The sequence below is a fragment of the Scyliorhinus canicula genome, chromosome 18 (genome assembly GCF_902713615.1).
Source record: "Scyliorhinus canicula chromosome 18, sScyCan1.1, whole genome shotgun sequence".
In the NCBI taxonomy this organism is placed as follows: domain Eukaryota; kingdom Metazoa; phylum Chordata; class Chondrichthyes; order Carcharhiniformes; family Scyliorhinidae; genus Scyliorhinus; species Scyliorhinus canicula.
This window is the reverse complement of record NC_052163.1, coordinates 64,672,861-64,696,457: the sequence shown is the minus strand read 5'-3', so window position 1 is coordinate 64,696,457 and position 23,597 is coordinate 64,672,861. Positions and strand designations below refer to the sequence as shown.

The window sequence follows — 23,597 nt, the reverse complement described above, 5'->3', positions numbered from 1 at the left end:
GCTTGTTTTGAGTAAAGTATCTGGGAAGACTGATGATTCACACCTGGAGGGAAGGCTCTTGTGCTCAGCCTATCCAAATTCAACAAAAAGGTTGTAGGTCAGGTGGACTTCATAATATACTTTGGAGTTTCCAAACCCTGGCTCATAACAATTTCATGCACTAAACTTTCTCCCTTTATGTATCACGTTCCAATTCTCACCATACCTTTTTCCTGCACTGTTCTCTCGCCATACCTGTCATGTAGTGTGCACTCTCCATTCCTTTATTCGAACAAAGGGACTCAACAAAGGGTGTTATTTTTAGGTAATTTTAATCAAATTATAAAGGAAGTCTTACAGGAAGACAAATTGTATTGCAACCATTGAATCGATCTTACGGCTCAAAGAGCTCGGGAAACATTTTAGCTAAGAGCTAAAACTCTGGATACTAAAAGGACGCATCGTTGTCACGAAACCACAGACAGTTAAAACCACACACCATTCACTGAGGAACGAAACTTTGAGGAGTTTTGAACAGAAACACACCCACTGCACTGTAATTCAAACACAAAGTTCGGTGGCACAATGGCCCCTACTACATCTTGGAGACTGGGTCTACATGGGGAGGTCCTTGCTGCTCTATGGGAGTGTTGCACTGTCTACAAGAAGCAATTGAGTGCATTTCTAATGCGGGACGATGAACATTGACCATTTAGGTTGGATTGGCACTCCTGCCAATCATCAGCACAAAGCATGGCATTGGTCAACTAAGATTCTCAGTTCCAATATAGTCTTTGCAAAGAAGTTTCTGCAGCTTCTGATCTTCAGAGGATGTTTTCCATCAAGAATTATTTATTTAAAATTTCGAGTTAAGGATTGTGCAGCAGTCCATTAGTCCTTGCCGCTGCCTTCTTGGCTGGGCATGAGTGAGACATGTCAGCAATGAGAGAGAGATTGGATTTAGTCCCACTCTCTCCAGGGTCAGGGAGACCGAACCCCACTCCAGCCCCTGCTCACAGCTGGGTGACACTTTTGAGTGTCTTTGGAGAATTAATACAAATGCAGAGCACATCAGGTAAGGTGTGTACAGCTCTCTTTACGACATCAGTTTCATAGCCCTATGTTTTCAGTCGATCAATAAAAAAAATAGATATGACAATCCATTGTAAAATCATAAGTTAAATGTGGTACCATTTCGTACACATTGCACATATGTTAACATTAGAAACACTTCTTGTAAGCATAGTGAAGATACATTAGGATTGTGATCTGTTAGATACACAAATTCAAATATATGTTTTGTGGGGGATTCTGGGTAAGGGTTGGGGAGATACTGACAGGCATCTGGACCTCTGAGTCCAGAAGTCAAAAACATAACAATTGCCTAACAGCAGTAAGCATGGTAATGTGTTGCTATCCCAAAAGGTCCATTGGCCAAGGTTGGCCAAGTGTCCCCTTAAACAGTTGCTACAGGTTGGATCGTGTCTGTCTGTCTATTTACTGCTTGTTAATTTTTCCCTTGGTGGCCTGAGATACAATTAGCGGCGGTGGCCTTTTCTGATTGAGATTTTTTTTTTTGCTTAACTGGATTTCTTCCTGGCAGGCAAAGTTGATTTTCAATGATCTGATTGGCTGACAGGACTTAAAGTATTCAGTGGCCATTGGATGGATTGCAGGCGAGAGGACTGGGAGATACTGGCTGGCAAAGCTGACTCTCTGAGAGGTTACACTGCCAATGGCCCACGGCTGAGGGAGTGAGCTTTATCATAATGACAGCAGTGTTGGATCACTCTAATCTAATCCATTGATGGGATTGCATCAGCTGTCTCATTTACACCCCCACCCGGCCTCATTACACTTCAATTGCCTTCAATGGATCCTGTCAGTTTTCCTCTGGGCAGATTACATTAAAAACACCCTCAGTGCCCACAATGACAACAATGTTCGTGCCTCCCTTTCAGTGATATGTAAAGCCAAGTCTTCTCAAATCTATCACCTTCAAGACTGAAGAGTGAGAACTTCCTAACTGCAGGTGTCACTGATCCTGTGACAGTCTAAACTCAGTGCTCCTCATCCATAATCCACGCACAAAATCCAAGTGAGAAAGGAAAATGAAATTAAGGAACTCTCAGGCTCATCACAGCATATCTGGAGTTGGCTCGCTTTTAATAGGTGGACTACCTGGGGCTCCCATCCTCTGGGCTTCACAAGGCAAAGGTTTAACTTAACTCTTTTGGACATTGTGTGGGCTAAGTATTTGTTGAATTGAAAGATTTTTCATTGCAGTCTCCTTCTGTCTCTTTAACCCAAAAGCAACAAATTGCCTTTCCCTTCATTTTCTTATTGTTCTAATCGGGTTTTGTCCAGCTCCTGGTTCCTCTCCAGGTTAGTTCCTCGTTAAGCTGTGGGTTAACGAATAACTATTACACCTGAGTCCACTACTGCCATAAACTTGGTCGTTACCAATCTGGTGAAGGAATAAACAGTTTGGTGCGCAGGAGAACCACAGCAACAATCCCTGTTCAGGCCTCACTCTTACTGTCACTGTGGGGCACAGAAGGAGGCACATACAGTAATGCTTATTCAGCACACATTGATGCAAAAGAAGGATGCAGAATGTGTAGAAAAGAAGCAGACCATTCAGCCCATTTAGTCTATAACAGAATGGAGGGAGCCAGGAAACATTTGGGGAGGTTCAAGTGGCTTGGACTCCTTAAGACCTAACTAATAATTATCTTTAAATTGTCACAACAGAACAATCCTGTTGCCTGTGATTGTTCCGCTCAGCTAAATGATCTCTTGACTTCTTGAATTCCAGCAATTACCTCAAATGTTATTTGTTTTTGTTCAATCCGTATTAACCTCATGGTCATGGAAAGTTAGTCCATTATACTGATTATTACATGAGATGTTAGGATATTTAGCAGCTTAACATGCTGGCCGTGCCAGGGGAGGGTAGAGGGTGAAGGCTGCAAAATAAGAACCAAGAAGAATAAATTAGCATGATCTGTTACAGGAAGTGGCAGTCGTACTAGTGAAAGATCGGTGTAAGTAGTGAAGACTTGTGCCGAGTGAGCCATCCTCTTGGTGAACACTAACCAGCCCTTGGGGGGGAAAAAAGTCCTTTGAACAGCAGCAGCTTGATCATTAGGCAATGCCCTTATCTTTCACTCTTAATTTATAATAAAAAGAAGGATTCTTGCACAGGGACTGGTCCTAATCGGTCAAGATCCTGGTTGCGGTCCTGCTCAGTTCTTTAGACCGTTGTGCTGCTTCCTCTTTTGATGTCACCCATAACTTCAACACAAACTGAGCATATTGCTTTAAAAGTGTTAGGGTCGGGCCAAGTGCTATGTTTCGCACCTTCTCAGTCTGACTGACCCAAAAACACAAAGCAACTCAGTCACAGCTGGGAAAGGTTAGCTCAGGGTTGAAAGCTCTGAAGAGCCTCACTGCAAGCCTGAGTTTGAGCCCTCAGGTGGCTCATGTCGATTTCTGAAGCAACATTTCCTTACTAATAAGTTTGTTACTCATTAAAACATGTTTCTCATCACATTTAAAGCCACCTGCATCTTGGATACAGTGCAGTGCAATCTAGACGCAGATTTCAATAGGTGTGGCAACCAGAATTCTGGTGTTGTTGCTCTCCCTTGTTGCTCTCTCATAGCTGCTGTTAGACGAGAGGGAGCTAGATGTCGTCATGGAGGAGAAACGCGAGGATGGCGTTTCCACAGAAATTGCGCTCTTGGCAATATTGCATACTGGGGACAAGCTCTGTTGCTTCATCCTGGCCACCAGATCTTCTTCAGAGGAAGAGCTCACATCAGCAATACTGTTGTTACAATCTGTGTCCAACATCCACCGATATCTCAGGTATCTGAATATTTCCTTGACAGAGCATCTCCTTTCTGGTTCAACAGGTAGAAGTTTACGGAACATGCGGAGAGCATCGTCGGTGAACCGCCTCCATTGAGATGGCACGCAGGCACCTCGGCGCTTCTGCCATCTCACAAACTCATCATAGAAAGAGTCTGACAGTAGGGCTTTCTCCCAGGGGAAATTTCCTGTGAGCATGCAGAAGAGTAGCACTCCAAAAGCCCAGACATCAATGCTGTAATCCACTGAGAAGCCCTCATGTTTGGAGGCATCGCAGAGCTCTGGCGCAGTGTAAGGGATGGTCCCACTCACCCGTTTGACAGGAGTGCCAGCCCGACGAGTCATCCCAAAATCAGACAGCTTAACTTTGCGGCACTCCTTGTCAAAGATGAGGATGTTCTCTGGTTTGATGTCACGGTGTACCAGCTTCCTGCTGTGAAGATAGTCCAGAGCTAAGGCAACCTGGTGCACACAGCGCTTGGCAATCTGTTCAGGAAGTCCAACCTTGCAAAAAACAATGAAACATGGGTTACAATTTTTGGATTCTTCATAACCACATGTGGCCTCAGACACATTGAGATGATTGACTTCAATCCTAACAACTATGGAACAGAGGGACCCAAACCCAAGGATATTGAGATGGGGTCCATGAATCAAGGGATAATGAAATGGAGATTCTTGAACCCAGGTGTCATTGAAAGGTGGTCTTGATACTTAGTGGTGGTGGGATGGAGGATTTCCAAAAGAGGGAGAGTGGAATAGAGATCTCAAATAAAGGAAGGTGGAATGAATAATTCCAAAATTCAGGATAGGAGATTGAAGGACCATAAAATCAAGCATCATGGGATAGGGAACTTCAAATTAATGAATAATGAGATGGAAGACCTGAAATCTGGATTTCTGATCCAGGGACAACAGGTCATTTAAAACTTGGGGATAACATAATACATCTTCAAACTTGTGTAAAACAAGATAACTGATTTCTCGCAATGATTTTCAATTTTTGTTTACCTTATTCTGGAGAAAATCCTCAGACTCTAATTTTTTAACTGTGATTTGCTAAAGAATTGCTTGTTGTACAATGGAGATAACTGGATATCAAAAAAGAATAATGGCCAAAAGAAGTAAACAAAGCTAGAGAACATGATGGTCAAACACAACGCGGTTTGGTATCTGATTGCTGTTGAAGGTGGGTGTGTACCTGGGGAGGAATGATATCAAACAGGTCCCCCGCTGTCGCATATTCCTGGGCAAACACATAATATTCATCAGTTTCAAAGGCTATTCCAAACATGTCAATGATGAAGGGCGATGCTGACAGATAGAGGGAGATGCTGTATTCTCTGAGGAAGCTCTTCAGTTTGGTGGTCTTCTTCCTCAGAAATTTCAAGGCCATTTTGGTACCTGAAGTGGGAAGAGAATAAAATGGATAGTTTTTTCACTAAGTCATTGATGGCATACCCACCATCATATCTGAACAATCCTGAACCCAACTTTAACTTTTTCGAACAATCATGAGATATTTTGCGTCATTACTGACCGAGCAATGGTCCAGTTGTCGAGAGTGTGAGTTGGAATCGTCTGCGAAGGAGCAATGAAGAAAATGGAATAGGCCCCTTGAAGAGTCAGGTTCAGAAGAAAAATAAGCTGTGGGAAAAGTGCAACGCAGCAAGCAACACTCCCACCAATGATTGGATCATGAGTCTCCTTGGGAATTTGCTGCGAGCTGTGGGATGCTAAACAGTATTTGGGGTATATCGTGTTGATTCCATAGCAACAGACATTGCCTTCAATAAAAGGAATTCATTGTGTACTTTTAACATAAAGACACTGTGTAAATGTGAATATTTATTGTTTACAAAGGACTGTGTGCCCACTCCAACTGAATGGTGTCTGCACTGTTTTACACAGAGTATAATCAGGAACCGTGTCTCTTACTGCAGATTCTAGGACTCTTGAAGCACTGTACTGCTTCTTAAAGCAACCTAAATGTCTGCCAACCATAGAACAATATATGATACATGGCATCTGTTGAGTATTCAGACTGCAAGCTTTCCTAACATTCCTGTTCTCTATTTCCAGCATGAAATCTCTGAAATGTCTCAGAATACTTCTTATATAATGGATTAGCTTGCAATGTGCTGACTTGCTGTTATGTGGCCAGATCAGATTGGTCAGACCAAATGGCAGTCTCTCCGTGGTTATACTGATAATGGGATTGCCTTGTGGCTCTTTGCAAGCCAACTCCCAAATGCAGTTCTAATTCAGAAGGGCAACTGCCCTGTCTCTGTGTGGCCTGCAAATTGCCAAAGTGAGGTTCCTGTCTGCAAAGTTAATCCAGGAAATGATCCCACCAGAGTCCCTTCAGGGTACAAACCAGAATATCCCAGTGTGCAAATCTGAACCCAGTGGGTCCGTGTGGAAAAGTAACTCTACCTCCAGAAGCCCTGATCATGTTTTGTAAGGTTATTCTCATCAATGTAAGGGGGGCGGTTTAGCTCAATTGGCCAGACAGCTGGTTCATGATGCAAAGCAAGGCCAGCAGCAATATTCAATTCCTGTACCGACTGAGGTTATTCCTCACTCGCCTAAGGCTTCGTGATCCTCCGGTTAAATCACCAGCAGTCAGCTCTCCCCTTCAAAGGGGAAAGCAGCCTATGGTCATCTGAGCCTATGTCGACTGACCTTACCTTACCTTAAGATATTAGAAATCCTGGCATTTTCTCATTCCCTGTGTGCATAAACCTTACTTCCTGGTGTCACTTTCTGTCACAGTATTGCATCAGATTTCCCATTAGAAGTTCCTATATTCTCCATTTCTAATGGAGATTGTCTGTATTGAACTGTCATGCTGTAATTTTACCCTCTCACTAGCAGTTGTGCTCTACGCCTCATCGTTGCATCATTGCACTGCACACTAGCTAGACTGCAGAGACATTTCTTCTCCTCCTACTTCTTTGCTTCACAGATTGATTGCAGATTATTTAACTGAATGACAAAATTTTTTCTAAAAATGTTTGAAACAATACCTTACACCTATGCAGCCTGATACAATTATTATCCTCTAGCCTGAATTCTCCTGAAGACTGCTTGATCTTAATGTCTATTATGCAGCACCAGAGGAATTAATCAAGAGGTTCTGAGGACCTTTGTTGGAAATGGCTGAGCCCGATAATATTTAATTAGGAATGTTAGCACTCTGTCGGATGGTTGAAAATGTGATACATCTACGACGACAATGCAGTCTCAGTTATTCCCCCAGGATTGGGGTTGAAGTTGGGGTATTTCTCTCACCTTCCCTTTATCTCTCTGTGCCTGACACAGGCCAGGATTTTATGTCCCCTCCCTCCTGGTGGGATATTGTGCATTTGTGTGTATGTGTGTGTGTGGGGGGGGGGGGGGGGGGGGGGGCACAGAAGGAGGGGGGAGGCAGAGGGGGGGCAGAAGGAGGGGGGGAGGCAGAAGGGGGGGGGCATTTGGCCCATCAAGTCTGCACCGACCCTCCGCAAGAACACCCGACCCAACCCCCGCCCTATCCCCATAATCCCACCTAACCTTTGGACAATTAGGGGCAATTTATCATGGCCAATCTACCTATAGACATGGGGGGAAAAGTGTAAACTCCACGCAGACAGTCACCCGAGGCCGGAATCAAACCCGGATCCCTGGAGCTGTGAGGCAGCAGTGCTAATCACTGTGCCACCGTGACGCCCTGCAGAAATATGGTGCACAGGCAACCTGGGGCACTGGATAGATGGCGCAAAAGTTAGATCAGGATCTTTCCCTTCACATTTTCTCTTCTTCGCCCTATGGAAGGGCTTTGCTCCCGTGAGTTGCATCCCAGAGCGGTGTGGCTGAGATTTGTGACTCTGTGTGCCACAGGTTGGAGGCAGAACCATAACTCACTTGTCTGAGGCTTGGCACACAGTTGCTCCAATCTGCAACATTAACATGTTACCAGTTGCCGTGCCAGCTGTGGTTGCCTCTGTGTCACAAGGCTCTGGGTTCAAGTCCCCTCCAAGACTTGAGCACAAAACTCATGGCTGACATTGCAATGCAGTACTGAGGGAGTGCTGCACTCTGGTAGTGTTGGCATTCAGATGTGCTGTGAACCTGTGGGGTTGTCTGTCTGCTCGGGTGGATGTGAAGTATCCCATGGAGCTGTTTTGATGAAAACTAGGAGAGTTATCCCCTGGCCAATGTTTATTCCTCAACGTGGGGGCAGCAGGGTAGCATGGTGGTTAGCATAAATGCTTCACAGCTCCAGGGTCCCAGGTTCGATTCCCGGCTGGGTCACTGTCTGTGTGGAGTCTGCACGTCCTCCCCCTGTCTGCGTGGGTTTCCTCCGGGTGCTCCGGTTTCCTCCCACAGTCCAAAGATGTGCGGGTTAGGTGGGTTGGCCATGCTAAATTGCCCGTAGTGTCCTAATAAAAAAAGTAAGGTTAAGGGGGGGTTGTTGGGTTACGGGTATAGGGTGGATACGTGGGTTTGAGTAGGGTGATCATGGCTCGGCACAACATTGAGGGCCGAAGGGCCTGTTCTGTGCTGTACTCTTCTATGTTCTATGTTCTATGTTCTATGTTACATAACAGATTATCTGGGCATTATCACATTGTTGTTTGTGGGAGTTTTCTGAGGGTAAATTAGCTGCTGTTTTCCTATATTACAACAGTAACTACACTTCAAAAGGTGCCTCACTGGCAATAAAGGGTTTGAGGCATCTGGTGGTCCTGAAAACAGATATATAAATGCAAATCCCACTCGATTTTCCAATTTGTTCTATTATTGCCGAACAGAGCCAGAGTGTCACATGCTGTTCAATTCAAATCATCAGTCTGATTATACCAGTTTGATCCAGATAGTAGTCAAGTGCTCAATGGTCACATCAAACTGTTTGGTTTATATGTTTATAGCTTTCCCTCAAAAAACCATGGCAGAGCAAATGCTGATTACCAGTAGCAATGTTTGCTACGAGTTACCATAGAATTTACATAGAATTTACAGAAGGAGGCCATTGAGCCTTTCGAGTCTGCACCGGCCCTTGGAAAGAGCACCTTACTTAAGCCCAGGCTTCCACCCTCTACCCATAACCCAGTAACCCGACCTAACCTTTTGGGTACTAAGGGGCAATTTAGCATGGCCAATCCACCTAACCTGCACATCTTTGGACTGCTCTCACACCCACCCTCGGACACTGCTCCACTGTAACCAGGGGCAAAAATAAATCCACCCCCCCCAACCCCACTCACCCCCCACAACAGCCTGAAAGGGACAGAGGAGAAATAAGAAAACAAGATAAATGTTCTCAAAGCTGCACTAACATTTAATTCATTCTGGGTGGGTAGGTGGGTAGGTGGATAACCTGATAAAGGTGCCATGCTTGTGCCATGGTCAGGAGATACACGATAAAAACACAAAATGAATGACATTCTAATTATCTGTCCCATTAAGGGTGTTACTCAGTCCTGCTCACACCTTCCACAGCAGTAGGTAGAGACTCACTGTGCAAAGGATTAAGAGGCAATCGAGTCATGGCAAGGCATTGATTCCATCGAGGGGTGAAGGTGTCCCCACTCTCTCGTTTCCCGTTTCTTGCCCCAATGCAGAGAGACCCCCAGGGAAAATGTGGGAGGAGGAAAAAACAAAAACAGGTGGATGGCACAGCTAACCTTAACCTGTCCCAACTTGGGTCAGTAGATAGCAGCAAGAAGTGAGTCTAATTCTCGCTCCACGGCTTAGGGGCTCCAAAGCTAATGGTCATACTCTGGGCCACCTGAATGAGGTCAGCTAACTGAGTCGTACCAATAAGGGGTCAACTCTTGCACACCTGAATTGTGCAGCATGTTACTCAAGTAAAATGTCATGTTCGCTTCAGAGGAGCCAATCAAACAAGTTTTGGCATTGAGCCAAAGAAGGAGACATTAAGACCGATGAACAAAAACTAGGTGAAAGGGGCAGATTTTAAGGGTGCCTTAAAGGAGGAGTGAGCGGTGGAGGTGGGAGATAATTCCAGAGTTCAGGATCTATTGCAATATCATAGAATCATAGAATTTACAGTGCAGATGGAGGCCATTCGACCCATCGAGTCTGCACCGGCCCTTGGAAAGAGCACCCTACTTAAGACCACACATTTACCCTATCCCCATTACCCACCTAACCTTTTGGATACTGAGGGGCAATTTAGCTTGGCCAATCCACCTAACCTGCACATCTTTGAACTCTGGGAGGAAACTGGAGAACCTGGAGGAAACCCACGCAAACACGGGAAGGAAGTGCAAACTCTAGACAGTTACCCGAGGGCAGATTTGAACCTGGGACCCTGGAGCTGTGACGCAGCAGTGCTAACCACTGTGCAACCATGCCGCCCCAAATTGCCGCACAATATTTCTCGCAAGAAAAATTCTCACCAGAGAGGAAGCCTGAGCTGTGTTGTTCACACACTTTGGTGTTTAGGTGTCTCAGTACCTGTAGAAAGCATCAGGTGTGAATCATTGAGCCAGTGGAGTACACTGAAAACTTGCGCTACTTCTTCCTGCCATTTGAGGGAGCTCACTATCTACATCGGGCCTTGCTGGATACAGATTGGGATTGCAGAGTTACAACAGTTTAAAGGACCCATTGTTGAGTCCTAAAGACTTGGGCATGGTCTGGCTCTGGAACAGCCCCAGGCACAAACACACTTCCTAGTTCATTGTACGGAAGTGACCACAGTGGCACAGTGGTTAGCACTGCTGTCTTGCAGCGTCAGGGACCCGAGTTTGATTCCAGCCTTGGGTGACTGTGTGGAGTTTGTATGTTCTCCCCATGCCTGCATACGGGTTTCCTCCAAGTGCTCTGGTTTCCTCCCACAGTCCAAAGATGTGCAAGTTAGGTGGATTGTCCATGCTAAATTGCCCCTTAGTGTTCAATGTTGTGCAGGTTAGATGAGGTTATAGGGCAGGGGAGTGGGCCGAGGTGGTACGCACTTTCGGATAGTCGGTGCAGACTCAATGGGCTTCCTTCCACACAGTAGGGATTCTATGGATAATGATGCCGATGAACAAGGCTATAGAACCTGCTGTATTGGGTAGCTTCAGGGCTGCATTGCCAGTCCAAGCCTCAGAAAACAACGATCATTCAGGACTCTGCTGTGAGTAGTCCTATGAGAAGAATGAGAAGGGCACTCAAAACATGTGTGTGGTTCTGTTCTCAATTTTAATTAAAGTCTGATCTTTATTAAATCTCACAATATTAGAGATGGAAATAAATGCCTTTTTGACTGGTTGCTACAGTTGAGGTGGGAATACGCCCAGGCAGAGGTAGCTGGCTTATTTTGAGCCAAGTTATTAGGAATGCAGACAGTCAGGAGGGATGGGTAGAAAATGTTGGCGTGAACTGAAAAAAAACAGAAACTGGTTTTACACTGAGAAACATGATGGCTGCTGTTGATTATTTCAAATTATCTCCATTCATTTACAGCATCTGTGATGTTACATTTGCTAAGACTTTGCTTCAGTTTTTAATGTAAATTGAACTTTCATCGCCTTTGAGTCATTTTAGAATCCCTACAGTGCATAAGGAGGCCATTCGCTCCATCGCATCCGCACCGACCCTTTGAAAAAGCAACCTACCTAGGCCCGCTCCCCTGCCTCAACCCCGCAACCCCACCTAAAATGCACATCTTTGGACACTAAGAGGCAATTTAACATGTCCAAGCTACCTAACTTGCACATCATTGGACTATGGAAGGAAACCAGAACACTTGGAGGAAACCCACGTAGGCACTGGAAGAACATGCAGACTCCGCACGGTCACCCAAGGCTGCAATCGAACCTGGGTCCCTGGCGCTGTGAGACAGCAGTGCTAACTACTGTGCCAATGTGGTAATTACTGTCAAATTCAGGCATAGTGGCGAAATATCTTTGCTCTGCAATGAGATAAGCCTGAACTAAAATGAATCTTTATCCGCAAGGTGTGATTTGGGAGTACTTTCATCTAGCTCCTATTGTACGATGCAGAACCTTGGCAGAAGTGACCTATGATCTATGATTAGACTCACAGAATCACACTGCACAGGAGGAGGCCTTTTTGCCCAAATGTCTGTGCCAGCTCTTTGAAAGACCTGCCCAACTAGTTCTGCACCTTCTCCACTCCCACACCCAGCCCCCACAATTCCTTCTCAGTTACTACTCAATCCGCTTCTCTCACCCTTTCAGACAGTGCATTCCAGTGCACAACAACACATCTATTGAAACGCTTTCTGCTCATTTCCTTCCTGGACTTTGTTTGCTGATTCTGGTGCTCTACCTCCTCAATTTTGGGGGAATTTGAAGCCAGTTCTGAAAAGGATATTTTTTTTGTCAGTACTTGGGTGTTGTTGGCAAGAAAGACCACCCTTGTTTGCTGCCCCCAAAGATACGACTGAGTGTCTTTTCAGAGGGTTGTTAAGAGTCAGCCACATTGGTGAGGGTTTGAAATTGCATGGAGACCAGGCTATGTAAAGACAGCACGATTCCTTTCCTAAAGGACATTAGTGAATCAGCTAGGTTCTTACAAGAAGTCAACAGCTTGGCCACTTTTACTGATATCAACCTTTTATCTCCTGACTTAAAAAAAACACAAAATCCACATTCTTTATCTGCACTGGTGAGATCTGAACTCATATCCTCTGGATTAGTTGAGGGCTCGCTGGACAGATGTTACTGCATGAGGCAATCTGGGCATCAATAGATATCAATAAGTGGGACACGGGGCAAAACTAGTTAGATATCACTTCTGTTTCAGACCAGGTATAGTTACTCCTTACTAGTCTAATAATATAACCCATACATTAACATGGCTTGTCTGTGGTAAAGTGTTTGGTTTTAGCTTGTGTTGCTGTGTGCATTTGGCGACTGCACATTCTTCGCACTGCCAACCTGCATCTAAGGTTCTCTGGGCTTTGGCAAATGGAGTATGTACCTACAGGGAGAGAGTATAGGTGGCATCATTGGAAGCACTCATGCCTTTGAATCACAAGGTCATGGGTCATGCTGGAAACATGAGCACAAAATCGAAGCTGACTCTCGAGTGCAGTGCCGAGGGTGTGTCGGACTGCCCACTGGACATGATAGTGAACTGAAACCTCATTTGCCATCTCAAGTGGGCATAAAAGGTCCCATGACACTACTTCAAAGATGAGCACTGGAGTTCTCCCCGGTGTTATCCCTCAGCCATCAACATCAAATCCAAATGTTTTGTTCATTATCACATTGCTGTTCATGGGAGCTTGCTGTGAGCAATCTGGCTGCTGCATTCCCTGCATGACAACAATGACTGCACTTCAAAAAAGTACTACATTGGTTGTAAAGAACTGGAGATATCTTGAGGTCATGAAAGGTGCTATATAAATGCAATTTTTCTTTCCAAGTTGGGCAGCAGAATTTCTCACCATGTGCATTCCCCATTGACTATGTCACAGACACACTGAGCAGAAACACGAACAAACACACACATTCACACACAAACATACACACACAAAAACATACACACACACATTTAAAGGGCAGGTCCATGGAATCATTAATTCTATTGTCACATCCCTAAATAATGCTGATTCATTAAATTCCTACCGAAGCACCTCGCCCAGAATAACTGGACCTCGCTCCACCCAAGGCGTGGCACCTTGATAGGTTTCTAATTCTGAATCTGTCAGCTGTGTTAGGACACGTCAACTGTCAGATATCTGTTCAGTCTGTGCTCTCAGAGAAAGGAATGAGAATTATACCACCACACCCGGAACGAGGCACACCCAACATCAGAGAGTACACCCCCTCTAAATGCCTCACCAGCCAAAAGCGATACAGAAAACTCAAGGAGCAGCACCGATGCATCAACATATGCCAAGTTGGAAGACACTTTTATATCACACTGCACTGTGTACTGTGGCTGCTTCAAACAATGAATTACTGTTAAATACCCAGGCACTGTTACGAGGTAGTCAAATACAGCAGCCATGTTGCAAGATTTCATAAACAACAATGAGATAAATGGCCAATTAATCTGTGATTTCATTGGTTTGGTAGAGGAAGAATTATTTAAGATTTACCTCACCCTATCAACATGCAGACAAGCTGTTTCATCTGATACTAGGAGGGGAGAGATACAGTCCAAGCTTCAATCTCCAAATAAGCCTGCCCAACTGGAGACCAGAGGCCTGACTAAGACTAGGTGACAATTTGTGCCACAGTCCAAATGGACAAGGCCATTTGGTTTAGCAAGTCATTGTCGGGGCAGCACCTCCATCGATGCAGTCCTTCTCCGTAGGTGTCGGTCTGACTCAGTTAATAGCACTCTTGCTTCTGAGTCGCAAGGTTGTGTGTCTAAGTCCCATTCCAGAGATTGAGCGCAAAATGCAAGCTGACATCCTAGGGCGGACTGAGGGAGTGTAACACTGTTGGAGGCACTGTTTTTGGCCCTGTCCTTCCCTCAGGCTTCCCTCCCAGGCAGACATAAAGCATCCCAATATTAAGAAAAAAGCAGTAAGGTCTCTCAACCAACACCACAAGGGCATTCATAGAATGAGAAATCATTAGAATCCCTACCATTTGGCCCATCAGGTCTACACCGATCCTCTGAAAGAGCACACTACCTATGCCCACTCCCCTTCCCTATCCTCATCACCCCACGAATCCTGCACATCTTTGGGTTGTGGGAGGAAACCGGAGCACCTGGAGAAAACCCACGCAGACACAGGAGAAAGTGCAAACTCCACACAGACAGTCAGCCAAGGCCGGAATTGAACCTGGTTCCCTGGCCCTGTGAGGCAGCAGTGCTAACCACTGTGCCATCATGCCATCCCCTTATCTGGTGGTTGATGTCTGTGTGAAAATCGACTGCTGTAATGCCTACACTGAAATGGTGACTACACTTCAAAAAGTGCTTCATTGACTGTGAACTGCGTTGGGACTTTGACCCAAACTCGTCAATAATTCATTGCAGGTGTCTGTGTTGGATTACAGTCTAGCCGCCACAGGGAGCTGACTATCCAAACTAGGCCAAACTATGGGGCAGTGGGCAATGAAGATCTCTCAATGGGGTGTCAATATGTGTCATGTGAGAGTACCTTTAAGAAATGGGTGTTTAAGAAATGAATCTTTAAGAAATGGGTGTTTATCAGTGATGTCAGAGTGTGGGTGGAGCTGAGCTGTCTGTCAGCTTTTTACTTTCATTATAGGCTGTTTGCTGCAGTGTGTGTTTTAGTTTAGTTTTCAGAGCTGGATAGCTCCAGTCACAGCCAGAAGGTGTATTAGAGTCTCTCTCTCTGTAATCTAAAGTTGTGGGTCAGGTGAACTCCATGATACACTTTGGGGTTCTCTAAACCCTGGTCCATAACATATGGGATATAGTGGTTCTGTTATTCACAGGCCTAGACTACTAATCCAGAAACACGAGTCTGAAGCCCACCACAACAACAACTTAAATTCAGTCATTTTAATTAATGTGGCAGGAAGAGTTTGTCTCTCAGCAATGACCACGAAACATGAAGGTTGTTGTAAACACCATTCTGGTTCAATAATGTCCTTGAAGCAGGGAAATGTGCCCTCCTTAACCAGCCTGGCCTTTTGATTACAGGCCTACAGCAATGTGGTTGATGCTTTACTGTCCTCTAAAATGGCCTAGCCAGCTACCCAGTTGGTTGTTGAAAGCTATTAGGCAATAAATGTTGAACCTGTCAGTGATTCACGCATCCTATGAATGAATTATCTCTGGTGGTCACCAAAGTTATCAAGTTTCAACGATAACCGCACAAATAAGTCAGAAGTTGAGCTTTGCTCGACATGAACTCAACAGTTTTAATCAAAGCAGCCACTAGGATAATGTGAATGTCAATTTGGAAATTGGGTGTGTTTCAGAGCTTTAGGCTGTAACACTGCACATTGCCAGGTAAACACAGAGAGAGTTCTATTTTGTATTGTGCCTAGCTTGAAGTAAGTCATTATTTAATTGGATATGAAGTAAAGTCACATAGCTAGAGTTTTGTAGAGAGAGCTTTGATCTTCAACTGAACAAAAGCAACAACAACATATATTTATTTGACATCCTTACTGCAAAAAAATGTCCCAAGGTATTTTGCCAAAGAGTAACAACAACAATAATAACAATCTTTATTAGTGTCACAAGTAGGCTTACATTAACACTGCAATGAGGTTACTGTGCAAAGCCCGTAGTCGCCACATATCGGCGCCTGTTCGGGTACACTGAGGGAGAATTCAGAATGTCCAATTCACCAAACAAGCACGTCTTTCGGGACATGTGGGAGGAAACCGGAACACGCGGAGGAAACCCACCCAGGGAGAATGTGCAGACTCTGCAAAGACAGTGACCCAAGCCAGAATCGAACCTGGGTCCCTGGCTCTGTGCTAACCACTGTGCTAACTACTGTGCAATTATGCCGCCAGACAGGAACTGACGCCAAGCCAATGATCAAAGGCTTGGTCAAAAAGTGTATCCGAAAGAGGGTCCCAAGTGTCAGTGTGGCTCAGTTGGTACCACTTTTGCTTCTAAGCCAGACGCTTCAACTGTAACTGCAGAGACTCGGGCACAACAATCTAGGCTGGTGTTTCATTGCAGCACTGAGGGAGTGCTGCAGTGTCAGACATGCTGCGTTCTCCACGAGACAAGAATCCAAAGCTCTGTCTGCCCCCTCGGCTGAAGGTAAGATATTCCATGGTATTATTTACAATAAGAGCATGGGAGTTATCTGAGTTCAAACCCAAAACCAATGACATAAAACCAGATGATCTGGTCATTATCACATTGCTGTTTATGGGAGTTCACTGAGTGCAAATTGGCTGATATTACAACAGTGACTACACCTCCAAAGCACCTCACTGGCTTTAAAGTGCATTGAAATATCCTGAGGTTATGAAAGGAGGGACATATATGTAAGTGTTTCCTTTGTAAAAAGATGAGGAAGGTAGAGAGGTGGAGGGTTTGAGGAAACCTCAGATCTTAGGGCTTAAACAGCTGAGGCAAAATGAGCAGTGGTGTTATAATGAGGATGTGCAATAGATTGGGTTGAAAGAAACATCTGGGGCGGAATTCTCCGACCCCCCCACAGGGTTGGGGAATCGCCAGTGGCCGGCGTAAATCCCGCCCCCACCGTGGCCGGAATTCTCCGCCACCCGGGAATCGGCGGGAACGGGAATCACACCCCGCCGATCGGCGTGCCCCCCGCGGCGTTTCTCCGGCCCGCGATGGGCCGAAGTCCCGCCGCTGTCAGGCCTCTCCCGCCGATGTGGTTTAAACCACCTCTGTGCCGGCGGGATTGGCGGCGTGAGCTGGCCCCCGGGGTCCTGGGGGAGGGGGGGGGGGAGCGTGGTGCGATCGGACCCCGGGGGGTGCCCCCACAGTGGCCTGGCCCGCGATCGGGGCCCACCGATCAGTGGGCGGGCCAGTGCCGTGGAGGCACTCTTTTTCTTCCGCCACCGCCACGGCCTCCACCATGGCGGAGGCCGCTGACGCTCCGGCGCATGCGCGGACTCACGCCGACCGGCGAAGGCCTTTCGGCCAGCCCCGACGCCGATCGGCGTGGTGCCAAAGCCCGTTGGTGCCAGTTTTGGCGCCACTCCGCTACGCCGGGACCCCCCGCCCCGCCAGGTAGGGGAGAATTTTGCCCCTTGTTCTTGCTGTGTCATAGAGCTTGGGAAAACTCTAGAGACAAGGAAGGATTTGATCAAGAAGGGTGGCACGGTGGCATAGTGGAGGTGGCATGGTGGCACAGTGCTTAGCACTGCTGCCTCTCAGCGCTAGGGATCTGGGTTAAATTCCAGCATTTGGTGACTGTGTGGACTTTGCACTTCCTTCCTTGTCTGCGTGGGTTTCCTCCGGGTGCTCCGGTTTCCTCCCATAGTCTGAAGATGTGCAGGTTAGGTGGATTGGCCATGCTAAATTGCCTCTTAGTGTCCAAAGATGTGCAGGTTATGAGGTTTTACAGGGCTAGGGCGGGGGAGTGGACCTGGGTAGGGTGCTCTTTCAGTGGGTCGATGCAGGCGTGATGGACTGAGTGGCCTCCTTCTACACTGTAGGGATTCTACGGATTTAAACATAAGCATGAGAACTATTATCTGAAGACATTGGAAAACATTGTGGGACAACGTTGTGGGATAATGGATGGAGAGGCCATTGCCAAACTTAACTCATGTTTGTTGCCAAGAGTCGATGTAACGAAAGAGGATGTTTAGTGTCACTCTACAATTATTAAGAAACTAACACTGCAATTGGTACATACCTCTGACCTTATGGATAACCAGGTCAACCTTGCCATAGGTGCCTTTTCCGAGCTCTCTCATCACCTCATAGTATTTATTCACCTCCAGCCTCTCCAGGTTCTGAGCTGTGAGCAGCTGGAGCTCCTCCAGAACATCGCTCGCTCCTCGAGTCATCAGTGAAGAATTCATGGCTGTTAACGGAGGCAAAGTGGATCAAGATCACTCCCAGCTCCAAACTCAGATCTTTCTCCCTGCAGAAAAAAATGAAGCATTATCAACACACGTCTGTCATCACATGGTTTACATCGTGTCACTCTATTCAAACCTTAATTGTTGACCTAAACTTACTTTAGCAATGATTTATCCTTGGCAGCTCACCCATCAACCTCCCTCTCTGTGACAACAATCATTCTTCGGATTAGAACAGATGATTTGCTGTCACTTGGGCACCGCTACATCCATTGCCCCCTGTCCTGTTTATGCAATAGTCTGGCAACAAATACCAGTACACAAATTAAATCCAGAACTTTGTAGGCTTGTTCAGGGGGCGTTACACCAAATCACTTCCTTCACACTGTTTTTTCCCTCCAATCAATTTCTATTTAATTTCCACTTTTGAGTCAAATCATAAATATTCAATCTCACGATGCCAATATCACCAAAACTGCCATCCACCATTGCCCATACTGGCATTCATTTATCTGAGTCTATCATTAGACAGTATGCTAATCACAGGGATATCTGTCCATTAACATCCTGCTCTGTCAGTCATATCTATATCGACCGAGTAATATCTGGCCTGTCAATTACACTTATATCTGCCCAGTAATGCCTGATACATGTACTCTGATTTTCTAGAACAGTCATCCTATCCCAATGTGTTTGAAGTTCCTTGTCATGTCTGAATCTCTCTGATTTGGCATCACTACACTATATATCAGAACATAGGTCTTTGGTTATTACTGGACAGCTATCAAATGGAACAGAAATTCTCGTATCTCAGATATGATAACTAGATTGGCAGAGGATCAACCAAGTTTTGGTTGACTGCAGGTCATAAGAGATTAGGAGTTGGGGTTCAGCTCTAGTAAGGTCACGAACTGACATCCTGTTTTCAGACCCTGTATATTGCCAAGAACTTGGTTTTCCTTCACACCCAAGCTGGGCCTAACCTGGAATATTTCATTGCGACTGGACTTGATTAATTTGCATTTAGATAGCATATTTTTATATGCATCCCATGCTTGGGAGTCTTGACAATCTTTACAAACAACAGACCACTTTTGAATTACAGTCACTGATGGGTAGACAAATGTGCCAATGGATTTATGTACAGAATGTTCTCATAAACAGCAAGTGATTGAATGATTTGTTTTGGTGTTGTTGGCAATGTTGGCCATGAAAAGGGCACCATATAAGAAGAAAATCCATGCTCTTTGAATACTGCCATGCAACCTTTTACTGGTTTAATGTTTCATCAAAGGCTAGCTCTTCCCGGCAGTGCTGCACTGCCCCAGGACTGCATTGGAGCCTGGATTGCCATAGTATCCCTACAATACAGAAGGAGGCCATTCGGCGTACTAAGTCTGCACCAGCCCTTGGAAAGAGCACCCTACTTAAGACCACACTTCCCCCCTAACCCCCTAAGTCAGTAACCCCACCTAACCTTTCAGACATTAGGGGGCAATTTAGTATGGCCAATCCACAGAACCTGCACTTCTTTGGACTGTGGGAGGAAACCGGAGCACCTGGAGGAAACCCATGCAGTCACGAGGAGAAAGTGCAAACTCCACACAGTCACTCGAGACCAGAATTGAACCCGAGTCCCTGGAGCTGTGAGGCAGCAGTGCTAACCACTGTGCCACCGTACCGCCCATGCATAATGCCACCGTGCCACCCATATATGCTGAAGACTTTGTCAACACAGAGTCTGAGTGATCGAAGCCACCAATCCAGGCTTTCCCAAGTAGTTTAACCAGCAGAGTAGCTATTTTTCTCTGAGACTCAAGTCACACAGCGCCCAAATGAATGTCCATTGTCAGTTCCTGCTCTGTGTTTTAGGTGGCTGAACTTGGCTAGGCTGGTTCAAGTTGCGCAAACATTGGGAAGAAGCCTGGCTCCTGATTTATACAAAAGCAAATTACAGCGGATGTTGGAATCTGAAACAAAAACAGAAAATGCTGGACAATCTCAGCAGGTCTGACACCTTCTGTGGAGAGAGAATGGAGCTCACATTTTGAGTCTGGATGACTCTTTGTTAAAGCTGATTTATATCCACTGAGGCCAGTTAGTGAGAGGAGGGTTCCAGTGCGATGACAATCCAATGCCTTTGCAGAAAGTTATGGAGATTGGACAGCTAAATCTAACACGTTCCTCAGTGCCCTTTCAATAAAGTCTGTTTACCAAATAGAAATTACAAGGATGAAAGCCGTGTGGAGAGGCGTCATCACACGTCCTATGGGTGATGTGGAAATGATGCGAGGCTCATCATTCTCCAGAACCAAACAGTTTACATCAAGACCTTTAACACCGGAGACAGGAATACTCTGAATCACTTAGCTGTGTGTGTGCGTTTTAATCTAACATGTTTGGGTAGTTCAAAGCTTTCATTTAAACCTGGTGAATTGGAGCAATTGCAATCCTGGGAAAAGGGACTGATCTCTATCTCTGAATCTCTCTGCCCCCCAATTTATCATCCTGTCTCTCCTCTCCCCAGTTTCACCCATCTGTGCTGGCCTGTCTCTCGAGTCATCCATTTCCATTTGACTTATTTCCTTATCTCAATGTTTCCTCCTTTGCAGTTCCACCTTTCTTGCTCTCAGTGGGCAGCACAGGGGTTAGTATTGTTGCTTCACAGCTCCAGGGTCCCAGGTTCGATTCCCTGCTGGGTCACTGTCTGTGCGGAGTCTGTATGTTCTCCCCGTGTCTGCGTGGGTTTCCTCCGGGTGCTCCGGTTTCCTCCCACAGTCCAAATGTGCAGGGTAAGTGGATTGCCATGCTAAATTGCCCTTAGTGTCCAAAACGTTAGGTAGATGGGGATAGGGTAGAGGTGTGGGCTTAAATTGGGAGCTCTTTCCAAGGACCGATGAACTTGATAGTCCGAATGGACTCTTTCGGCACTGTAAATTCTATGATTCTATGATTTCTCTGTTTTCTTTCCCCTTTCTGTCGTTCAGCTGCCATCTCCTCCTTTTTACGAGAGCCCTCTGTGTACATCTGTTTCTGTCCATCGCCAATATTGCGTGACCAGCTTGCCTGATGCAACACAACCCATAATACCCAAATCAGCGCCTTTAAAAATATTAACACGTCTCCCCATAAATAAAGCATCACCTCAAGCCTGCCTTGCAGCGAGATGCTGAATATCAATCCCTCAGATTATCCTGACACTGCAATTCCCAGGCACTGATTACAATGTATGGGTCAAAATGGATTTCTGCTCAAGATTCACTGAGCAGAAAATATATTTAACAGAGGCTTTGGAGGTTCTGCAGGGTGAAGGAGGTTAGGAAACAAACATAATTTGTTAATTAATTAAGAAAACATTAAAATAGACAGTAAATTAAATATTAAGATTTGTAGAATACTTTGAAGGTACTCGTTTTTTAATGTGTTACTTAATGATGAAGCACAGAAGGAGACCCTTCTGCCCTTTGTGCCCCTACTAGTTATTTGAATAGAGCCAATTAGTCCCACTTCCCCTGCTCTTCAGCCACAGCCCTGCAAAATATTTCTTCAATCCTCTTTTGGGAGTTATTACTGAATGTGTCTCCACCACATCTGCTAATCATAACAACTCGCCCCGTAACACAAAATGTATACTCATCTCCTCTCTGTTTCTTCTGCTAATTATGCAAAGGAAAGGGATCTGGAAGGTTCAATTCCCTTGCTGACCACTCATTAGGATCAAGGCTGTTTAATATTCATTCATTTTGCCACGGCCAATGAATAATGAAATTAGACGGAATGAAAGCTATCCGCAATAAAACAAGAATATAGAAAGACCAGGGGGCGGGTCAATAACACACACAAAAAACAGGGACATCAATCACAAGGTACAGCTCCACTATTCTGGGGCTTCTTAATGTTGATTTGGCCACAGAACATGCCCACAAAGGACAGTTGTGTCAGTTTAATGCACATTCTCAAACAGATTCGCAGTCAACATTGGTGAATGGCAATTGCTGCACTGTTGTAAGTGACTTGAGCATTCTGCAATTCTCACCCACCCTCAATACTATTTAAACACACACTAACTGATCTATCCATACAAACCAAACACAGCTTGGACCCCTTGATCCAAAATAAAGCCAAACATCTCAAATCGCACCCAATGCAGAGCGATCTTTAACAATGCAGATTTGTTGTTTTGCAAGATGCTGATTGTTTTTTGGAAAGCAAAACAAGCCTCCAGCACCTGCTTTTCGGAATCCCATGAGGCAAAATCATAACAACAAATATGTCCCTCCCTCACCCCAGAAGGTAATAAAACGGCGTCCCCGTTGAGTCCAGTCATATCACTTTGCTCCCTATTATTTATTGAACTATTTGCGTTCAAAGACAAAATGGAAAAATAAGCATTTTTTTTTCTTCTGAAATTCTCTAAAACGTTGTTTGCCCTCTGCATATTAAGCAAGACAGGAATGCTGCTTTGAGGGAACTGTGCAACGTTCAGAGAAAAGGCACGCACGTCTGAATTGAGTGCGGAGCACCGCAGTAGCACAATGCACTGGAAAGGACAGACAGAGACATCAGCTGGATTTCCTGAAACCGCTGCCCTGGTGACTAGCCGGCTGCATTCGTGCCAGGATCAACCTTGCATCCTCTCATTTCTGCACTGCACCCATTTCTACAATGGGCATAGATTAAACCTTTTGACAACCCTGCAGCCGGCGATCTGCTCTTGTCCGCTGCCCCTATGTTTGCGTGTGCACAGAAGAGTTTGACATCAGACAAAAACGTACATGCAATTAATATTGCCCACATATTTGAGTAACGTATGCACAATTAATATGTGTATAACTATATGCATTCTTACTGAAGAATATTAATTCTTATATTGCATTCCTTATGGTCGTTATTCCATAAGCAAATTAACATAGCAAAAATATGTTTTCCCACTGCTGACATGTTCGCTTAATGTGGTTTTCTATTGTTTATGCAACATAAAAACCCAATCTCGTCTTTTTTTTAAATTGCTGTGCAGTTGCAAGGTGCCTCACCTTAGTGCTGGGATACCTGGCCACTGTGCAGCCCAGATGGAGGGCAAGGATGGAATTGGCTGTGTCTGCAGCAACCTCTGATGGCAGCATTGACTTGCTCCTTTGTTTGAGAGTGCCTGCTCCTCTTGCCTTTGACTTGTCCCTTGTGATGGTGTTTTTTTTCCTCTCTCCCTCAGATGGAATTGCTGTTCATTACAGATATTCAGTCCCCACCACCACCACCAGACCCCTCAGTTTGCCATAAGAGCTCTCGCCTCTCACTCTCCTGCTTTCAGCTGCCAGCTGAGGG

The 23,597-nt window shown here is 45.4% G+C and overlaps 1 protein-coding gene across 3 annotated transcripts; it reads right to left on the bottom strand.

Moving 5' to 3' along the window:
• Nucleotides 1-294: 294 nt before the first annotated feature.
• LOC119953172 (serine/threonine-protein kinase SBK1-like) lies at nucleotides 295-23,597 on the bottom strand. 3 transcript variants are annotated; one of them, XM_038777128.1, is made up of 4 exons: nucleotides 23,309-23,597; nucleotides 18,107-18,277; nucleotides 5,057-5,259; nucleotides 295-4,359 (listed from the first exon to the last, which is right to left on the bottom strand). In XM_038777128.1, the coding sequence occupies exons 2-4, from the start codon at nucleotides 18,273-18,275 to the stop codon at nucleotides 3,574-3,576; spliced, it is 1,158 nt and encodes a 385-aa protein (XP_038633056.1). In that variant the 5' UTR covers nucleotides 18,276-18,277; nucleotides 23,309-23,597; the 3' UTR covers nucleotides 295-3,573. The 3 variants fall into 3 exon arrangements, with proteins under 3 accessions (XP_038633056.1, XP_038633054.1, XP_038633055.1); XM_038777126.1 differs by having other exon boundaries at nucleotides 18,107-18,337; nucleotides 23,309-23,596; XM_038777127.1 differs by lacking the exon at nucleotides 23,309-23,597 and adding an exon at nucleotides 18,435-18,566 and having other exon boundaries at nucleotides 18,107-18,337.